Raw genomic sequence first — 8,343 nt, forward strand, 5'->3', positions numbered from 1 at the left:
GCGGGGGGGTGGGGAATCAGGCTGTGGGCAGCACTCCTGGAGTCTTTCGCAGTGGCGATCGGTGGGGCTGCAGAGGCACTGGGCCTCTCTCCCAAACAGGCCAAGGGCAGCACAGCTGTCCAGACTGTACGACTGGTGCAGGGACTGGGCAGAGGCTCTCTCTCACCTGCCCTCAAAATAGCCATTTAAGACTTGGAAGGACATCCTCACATCCCAGAGATTTTGTCTATTTATCCTTTCAGAAGTGGTGGCTTCATATCTTCCCTTATTAGGCGGGGAGAAGGCAGGCATCTCAGCTACTTGTTACTGTTGGCCCCTAGCCTTGCTGACGTGAGACAGGCTCAGGCAGTGCTAATATGGCCTGGCTTTCGTGCCAATAAACACTCCCCGGGCTCCCCGACAAAAGGCCTTCAGTGCTGGGGAGGGCTAGGAGAGGACTCAGCACCATATGGGATGGCACAAGGGTGGCCAGCGTTGGTGCTACAGGGATTTATGGCTTTCCTAATCCCCAAGGGGTAGCCTTTGTAGCATCAATAACTAAGGCCAGCATTTCTTAAATCAGGCAAAGATGGTTCCTAGAGGCCCTTTGCCGGCCGGCTTTCCCCAGCCTCTGGTCCGTTGACCCCAGACTGTCCTCCCCTTCACCCTGCTCAGGAAGGAAAGCAGAACCGCATGTAGGGCAGAGAGCAAGTTTATTTGGTGAATGCTGAAGGCAAACATCATCCAAGAGAGACAATCTGGGAAAACTACTGTGACAAGAGCACCTAGGAGGCCTCTGGGGCTACATACACAGTCTCCCACAGGGAAGGCGTGGTTTCCGTGCACACTGGGAACGTCCTCAGCCATTCAGCACCATGCGGACGAGCTCTGTGGAAAGGAGAGGGGGTGATCCAGGGAGCAGGGCCAAGGGGAGGGGTCCACCAGGGGCCAGGAGACCACAAGACCACAAAGGTAGCCCAAGAAGGAATGTGCCCACAGCAACCAACCTTGGGGTCAGTTTGCAGAGGGGCCACCTTGAGTCTGACCAGTCCTCTCGGCCCCCAGCTCCCCTCCCACCAGCTGTTATTTCCCCACCCCACCCTGAGCAGCAAGAACACAGCAGAGGCAGAAGAGTTCTCAACTACACCTACAGCTACTGTCAGCCATTGGCGGGAGGAGAAGACAGAGTTTTGGGTTAGGGTACCTCCGAGCTGCCCAGCAGAAGGACGGGAAAGAGACTTCAGCTACAGTAGCACAGTGGGACAGGCAACCCACCCCCCGCTGCCAGCTGCCCGTGCTCCCGGGCTAAGGGATGACCATGAAGCAAGACTGGGATAGGCTGGTGTGAGTTCCCAGACACCAGCACCCTAAGAAGCAAAACCTCAGCCCATTCTAGGAGAGAAGGAGGTACCACACCCCCAGGCTGTCTTCCTCTTTGAGGAACCCCTCCCCTCCCCAGTCAGCTCCATGCAGACACATGCCAGGAGGAAGTCAGATGGTAGTAGGGGAAGGGCAGGGGCTAGAGAGCAAAGGCTGGGAAGAAAAACACTGGGGAGGTCAACTAGAGAAGAGGGGCTGGGAGGAGCCGTACCCGCCCCATGGGCCCGTCACCCCGACAGGATATGCCTCACAAACGCTGCAGGAAGGAAGAGACATTAATGGTGAAGACAAGACACAGACATGGGGTGAAGGGGTCAGGCGGCGAGGGATTAGACATCCATTTATTTTACTTCCCATCCCTTTCCCACCCTTCATGCCACATAAGCCCTTCCTTTCCTGTCATACCCCCCTGGCCTCCCACTCCTGGGCTGGGCTGGGCTGGGCCCTGCCCCTTGCCTGTTGGCACTTTTTGGAGCCTGAATCCAGGGACAGGGAAAGCCCCAAATGCTGCACTTGACCTGCCCTGTATGGCTGCTTCCTCCGTGAGACCCCAGTTAGTCCCTCACCTTCATAGTTGATACAACCATTGCTGTCCTCATGCCCCGCCACCAGCATCTCTACTTCTTCCTCTGTCATCTTCTCACCTGCAGAGGGGAAGAAAGAGTGAGCGTTCTGGAATTGGGTGACACATGAGGTCTATCAGGTGGCACCTCAGCTCAAGAAGGAAGGGCAGAGCCTTACCCAGTGTGACGAGAACATGCCGGATCTCAGCACCCATGACCGTGCCGTTCCCTTCCTTGTCAAACACCCGAAGGCCTTCAACGTAGTCCTCGTAGGTGCCCTGGTCCTTGTTCTTGGCCACAGTCTGCAGCATGGGCAGGAAGTGCTCAAAGTCCAGCACCTTCACGTTCATCTCTGCCATAAAGGAGGTGGAAGCAAAGTCACATGCATCCTCAGGACTGGGGATTATGTGGTTCCCACTCAAGGCAAGAGAAATCTTATCTGGGATTTGCTAGACAAGAGCTGCTTGAGTTCAGGGCCTAAGAAGACAAAGCGAAGCCATCAGCTAAGGACTGCAGACCCACTGCCACACTGCACAGTTATTCTTAAGGACCCTCACCATCACTCTTGGGGTTCCCCAGGACCTTGAGCACCTCGGCGTTGGTGGGGTTCTGGCCCAGGGCCCTCATCACGTCCCCACACTGGCTGTACAGGATCTTGCCATCCCCTGTTCGGTCAAACAGCTGGAAGGCCTCCTTGAACTCTGAGGATTCAGATAAACATCAGCACTGGACACATGGGGGTTGACCCAAACCCTCCCTTACAGCCCCTGCGGCCCATTCCACTTTGATCATGCTGAGGAAACCAGATATTTATACCGCTGTGCACCCAAACCCTCTAAGAGTGATCCAGCGTCCCTTCCTCCGACTCAGGTGTCCCACATAAATACCCGGCCTTCCTCCCCTTGGCAGAGGTACCAGCCATTTACATACCCTCCGCCTACAGCAGCCTGCCCAGCCTCCTCACCTCACTACTCAGGGCAGGGATTTGCCACCGCCCTGTCTGGGCCCTGTCCTTATAAGGAAGTGGGAGCAGCAGCCTGGGACTGGGGTCATCCCAGCCTGCCACTTCCCACCCCTCCAGTACAGAGACCTTTCAGAGAGTACAGCTACAAAGAAGTATCCTCAGCAAACTCCCCTGTTCCATTTTCACAAAGTAACAGGTCACTGCTGTCTACAGCCTTCACGATTCCAAGCTGGGGGAGGGGGAAAGTTATCACAGAAGGAGAAAAGAGGCAGAAGTAGCTAACTAAGGAACAGGGGAGCACAGGCAGCTTAATACACAGTCCCCAAGCCCCACACACAACAGGCATTAGTGACCAAGTTGTTTCACATGCCCACACCACCTAAAACTCACCCAGTGCTTGGGGCTCAGATCTAGAGTACAAGGGAAGGGAGGAAGAAAGAGTGAGAAAAGAAAATGGAAGATCCAGAAGGAGGGAGAAGGGAATCCACGAAGTACTCCCCTGGGGGTGCTGAAGAGAAGACAGGTGGCTGGAGGGTGCTAGAGGGAGTGTCCCTCTCCCTAAGCATGACCTCAATAGGGGTCAGATTACCTACCTGCGGTCTGGTCCTCGGTGAAGTCACACTGCTCAGAGAAGAGGGGAGCGGTCAGCATCTTAACTCCAATCCCCCAAGCTTCTATCCCAGTCCCAAGAACTCTGAACCACAAACTCCCGTTCCATGCTGGGGACCCGCTTCCCAGCAGGACAGGATCCCCGACACTCCAACCCCACCTCCAACCTTTAAGGCCCTCAGGTTCCTTTACCCCCTACCTTTTGCCTTCTCCCCACCCCCTATCCCCGGCTTCCCGCCTCTCGCCCCAAATCCCGCTCATCTTCCCAGCGCTGGGCCCCACCATCTTGACTGCTCAGCTCTGCGGGACCTTTTCCTGCAGTAATGGCTCCGGTTCCGGGCCCAACCCTAGTCTTAGTACGTCCCAATTACGTCACCCCCAGCCGACCCAGCCAATAGGAATCCTGGCCCGGGTTTATGCAGATGACGCTGCTATATTAGTAATGAGGTGGGCGGGACCCACTGCTGTTCATTTCTCCTGAGCAGCCCTATCTGGGGCACAGAAGCTACAGAAGACGGTGGAGTGGGGCCCGAGGAATCTGCTCCTCCGAGAAGCAAGAAAGTCAGAGGTTGTCGGATTGGGGAGGGGTGGGGGGAGAAGAGAGCCCTCCCTTTCCTTCCTTCCCTCCCCCACCTATAAAGAAAGCAAGAGTCGGAGACCAAGGGAGGAACCGTCTCTTTATTTTGAAACAATAGCCTCCTGGTGGCAGGAACTTGCTTTCGCCTGCGGGGGGCCGGAGGGGGGAAGTATCCGACTCCGCTGCACCTGTGGAAAAACATGAAAGTTGCCAAATCCTGGCGCTCTCGCGCAGCAGAACATGCAGACGTACTTCCCTGCTTTTCCACCCTGGCTGAGGGAAGGGAAGGACGCTTGCCTCTCAAGGCGAAGTGGGAGGGCCCTACCTGTGGAGCTCAGACGCTTAGGATGTGCTTCAGAAAGGCTGCAGAGAGAGGAGGCAAGAGGGGCTGCAGAAGCTGGCCTGATGATAATCCATCTGACTTTAGATAATATGGGTCCCAGGGTGCCCCACCCACCTACCTCGAACTTCCTGCCTCCCCGCTTCCCCTGTCCCTTCTGCTCCTCTGGCCCCTCACCTTCATAGTTGATGCAGCCGTTGCTGTCCTCATGTCCTGCCAGAACTGCCTCCACCTCCTCTTCAGTCATCTTCTCTCCTGAGCCCCAGACATGGCGTTTTAGCCCCTGCCTTCCCTCCCTCATCAACCTAGGCCTCTTTCTTCTGAGTGGTACCTCCTCTTCTTCCACCCTGGAGACTTGCCCACAGCAACAGTCCCCCAAGAGAATCCTCTCCCTGTAATGAGCATGCCTTGAACGTGTCCCTGAATCTTGCTTTCCGTTTCACCTCAGTTACACCCGGTGAAAGTTTTGACAGATAAGGAAACTGAATTCCAGAGGATTAAGAGACATACCATATCATAGAGTACGACCATCTCTTCCAAAACCGAAACTCAAATCTCCCACCTCATCCCCTTTCCTCTGCCCTTTGGGAGGCATCTGCAGCCCACACACTTTAGCCTCCACAGGAGTAAGACCTTCAGACTGTCCCCAAGGCTCTGACCTTCTCAGTCTCCTGCCCATGATCTACAGGAAAGTAATCCCTCCCTGGCTCTGCCTACTTAGCCAAGCTTCTCCTTAGTTCACCCCCTTCTCTCAGCCCCACAGGAGTTCTGGTGCCTGCCTCACCCAGGGTGGTGAGGACATGTCTGAGCTCTGCTCCCATGACTTTGCCATTCGCCTCTTTGTCAAACACCCGAAGCCCCTCCAGGTAGTCCTGGTATGTGCCTTGGTCCCGGCTCTTGGCCACTGCCTGGAGCATGGGCAGGAAAGTCTCAAAGTCCACACGCCGGGACTTCAGCTCTGGAGATCAGAGAAGTGAAGGAGAGGTCACTGTAGTGTCACCCAGGACCCAGCTCCCATACCCACCATGAAGGGTTTTATCCCTTCAACATTCACGATGCTTTTCTGCCCCTGCGTCTGACAGTTTCTAAAGTCCTGGGACCCACCTCAGCATTTTTTGTCACCTTACCAACATTCCTCGGTTCCACCACCAAACTGAAAACCCGCATCGTCCCAGAGGTCCCCTCACCATCACTCTTGGGGTTCCCCAGGACCTTGAGCACCTCGGCGTTGGTAGGGTTCTGGCCCAGGGCCCTCATCACATCCCCACACTGGCTGTACTGGATCTTTCCATCCCCTACTCGGTCAAACAGCTCGAAGGCCTCCTTGAACTCTGAAGTATAAGGAGGGGTCAGTGTTGACAAGGGGTCCCATCACCACCAGGAGAAAGGAGATTCAGAAACTATGTGCTTGAGCTGAGCAGAACGGGGAACACAAAGAGTACTAGTGTGGGAGTTTTCAAGGTCAGGAATGGAGTTAGGGGAATAGAAGGAGGATCTGAAGAGGGACTTGGGATGGACAGTGGGCTCAGGGGCTTCGCCTCACCCTCCAGCTGGTCCTTGTTAAACTCGATCTGTGGAAGAAAAGAGCAGGTGAGGAGAGATGACAGGGCTCATTCAATTCCTCTCCAACACTCCTCCCGACCAACTGGCAGCCACTTCTGGGGAGGGGCCCAAAGGGACCAGGCTGGGAGCCCAGCCACCTCAGTCCCATTCCCAGCTCCAGACCTTGGGAGAATCCCAAGAGGAGGAATTATTGGGGGGAGGGTTTCCAGGGAACGGGGTTAATCCCATGCCACCTGTTCCCCTCCCTCTACTGCCCTGAGCCCTGCATCCCTCACATAACTGGGGGCTGAACAAAAGCTAAATTTACCCCTGGCCCCCAGCTGTGATTGTCTAACAAGTCTGTCCTCTTCAGCCTTTCCTCCTGGGGTTCAGAGCTGTGGCCTTTAGTGTTGAATAGTCAGCCAGGCACAGGCAGCAGCTCCCTCCCTTCACCTTGAAACTGTCCTCAGAACCCAGATGTTCCCCATCTTACAGGCCCTGCCTCCAGCAGGAGGGTCGGTGAGAAGGTGGGGGGGTGTGGGTGTGTACATACACACACGTGACAACAAAGACAACAGCAGAGTCATAAGCCTGGATGCTTCCAAATGGGGTACTAAGAGAAAGCGCCACTGTTATCCAGTGCTTACCGATTCCCTACCTTCTAGATACCCCTAGTCCCCGAGGCTGTATCCCACCCTTGTACCACCCCCTCCAAACTCTTTTCTCATTTTCCAGGGACTCACCACCACTTTGGAGAGATCGATGGGGGGCTCCTGGGTTTTCCCAGGGGTTGGAAGGACAGCTGGCACTGGTGCTGGCACTGGCTCAGCCTTGGTCTTGGCTGGAGGGGCCCCTGCTGCTGGCTTGGCAGCAGGCTTGGGGATAGAGGGTCCTGCTGGTTTCTTCACGGGAACATCCTTCTTGGGAGGCATGATGTCCGGTGGCCAAAGGACAGTGTGCTGATGGGGGCACCCATCTCTGTTTAAATAGCCAGGGAGTCTGGGATGTCAAGGGGCGGGGGCAGGGGCAGGGAGCCAGTTGGCTGTGGGGAGGGTGAGATAGAGGAGAGATATGACGGCCTGCCCTCACTCCCCTGGCCTCCTACAGTTCAGGACTCCTGCCCCAAGGTCTTCTCCCTTCTGTCCACCCCGCACCAAATGCTGACCAGAACAATGGCCGCTTTGGGGGGGAGGAGGAGGAGGAGGAGGCCAGAGACTGCCCCGAATGGGGGAGTTAACCTCCAGGGTGAGGATAGGATGCTTGCCAGTGACAAACACTGAAATAGGGGTGAGGCAAAGAAGGGCATCCAGGCATTTCAGGCCCCCAACCGCCTGACTCAGAATAGCCCTTTTTCCTAGCAGCTTTAGACTCCTGAAGGCTGAGGCAGGGATGGGGGCCTTGTGAACTGGGATTGTTCAAGTGGAATCTGGGAGTAGTGAAAGGAGAAGGAAACAACCAGCCCTTCCATTTCCCTCTTACCATGGATGAGGAGCAGGGTAGTTGGCCCCACAGCCTAATAATCCTTAATACCTCAAGTCCCTAACCCCCTCCCTCCCAGCCCAGAACTGGAACTTTGCACAATATAGAGAAAGAATAGCAACAGAAGAGTGTGACCCCCACCCCCCGCATTGTACCCTGTGTCCAGTGTTGTTTTAGAGGTGGGGATGAAGGCAAGGATCAAGGAACGAACCTTGTCCACAAGCTTATGGTCATTCAAGTCAGACAAAGGTAGGGTGCCTGCTGAACCTGCAGGGACTCCGTGGTGGCACCTGGGGGGAAGGGCAGGCTCTGAGAGGCAAAGGGCCTAATTTCTAAAATCTCTAATCCAAAAGGATGCGAGAGGTCCCCTGGGCTCCATGAGTACTCACACCCAACCGGAGGGATAATAAAACCCTGACTCAGTAGCCAGGTTACAAACCTTGCTGGGGCGCTGGGGAAGGGTGAAAGTCGATGGGGGGAGTACGGAAGAGGGGATGGGTTGCTGGTTACTTTTGTTCTGCGGGTAAAGAAGGAGACGATTTAGATAGCATTCTGAGGAAGATAGTAGTGATACCTCTTAGGCCCTGGGATTCAGAGAGTTGATGCTGGGTCTCCCACTCGCAAATAAAGAATTTGAATGTCATTACTGCAAATTGTCTCATTTTAGGAAAGTCAGAATCATTCCTCCAGCCGGGAGTACATCACACACACCCCTAAGCCTTAAATAAAGGAAAGAGTCCCTCCCCAGCGCCCCAAAACTCACCCTGCGGGGTCCAGGTAAGGGGCGGAGGCGGGGCGCAGGGCATCCGCGGGCCCTGAAGGGTTAATTCCCGTGGCCTCTGAGCATGCCGGGAGTCGTAGTCCTCGCGCGCCCGCGGGCTCACGGGAAACGCCGCCCTACATAGCAGGG

At 55.5% G+C, this 8,343-nt stretch overlaps 2 protein-coding genes across 5 annotated transcripts; both read right to left on the minus strand.

Annotated features, from left to right (window-relative positions):
* Window positions 1-675: 675 nt before the first annotated feature.
* On the minus strand, window positions 676-3,888 carry MYL6 (myosin light chain 6). 2 transcript variants are annotated; one of them, XM_060165901.1, is made up of 7 exons: window positions 3,778-3,888; window positions 3,480-3,507; window positions 2,480-2,623; window positions 2,101-2,274; window positions 1,926-2,003; window positions 1,571-1,615; window positions 676-867 (listed from the first exon to the last, which is right to left on the minus strand). In XM_060165901.1, the coding sequence occupies exons 1-6, from the start codon at window positions 3,778-3,780 to the stop codon at window positions 1,587-1,589; spliced, it is 456 nt and encodes a 151-aa protein (XP_060021884.1). In that variant the 5' UTR covers window positions 3,781-3,888; the 3' UTR covers window positions 676-867; window positions 1,571-1,586. The 2 variants fall into 2 exon arrangements, with proteins under 2 accessions (XP_060021884.1, XP_060021885.1); XM_060165902.1 differs by lacking the exon at window positions 1,571-1,615.
* Window positions 2,538-6,930, minus strand: MYL6B (myosin light chain 6B). Of its 3 annotated transcripts, XR_009543451.1 has the most exons (10): window positions 6,698-6,929; window positions 5,956-5,983; window positions 5,600-5,743; window positions 5,197-5,370; window positions 4,590-4,667; window positions 3,778-4,260; window positions 3,480-3,507; window positions 3,277-3,296; window positions 3,013-3,115; window positions 2,538-2,623 (listed from the first exon to the last, which is right to left on the minus strand). XR_009543451.1 is itself a non-coding variant. In XM_060165900.1 (7 exons), the coding sequence occupies exons 1-6, from the start codon at window positions 6,884-6,886 to the stop codon at window positions 4,407-4,409; spliced, it is 642 nt and encodes a 213-aa protein (XP_060021883.1). In that variant the 5' UTR covers window positions 6,887-6,928; the 3' UTR covers window positions 4,154-4,260; window positions 4,398-4,406. The 3 variants fall into 3 exon arrangements, 1 of the variants encoding a protein (XP_060021883.1); XR_009543452.1 differs by lacking the exon at window positions 3,277-3,296 and having other exon boundaries at window positions 6,698-6,930; XM_060165900.1 differs by lacking the exons at window positions 2,538-2,623; window positions 3,013-3,115; window positions 3,277-3,296; window positions 3,480-3,507 and adding an exon at window positions 4,398-4,435 and having other exon boundaries at window positions 4,154-4,260; window positions 6,698-6,928.
* Between the last annotated feature and the right edge of the window lie 1,413 nt (window positions 6,931-8,343).

This window comes from Lagenorhynchus albirostris, chromosome 11, assembly GCF_949774975.1.
Source record: "Lagenorhynchus albirostris chromosome 11, mLagAlb1.1, whole genome shotgun sequence".
Lineage (NCBI taxonomy): Eukaryota > Metazoa > Chordata > Mammalia > Artiodactyla > Delphinidae > Lagenorhynchus > Lagenorhynchus albirostris.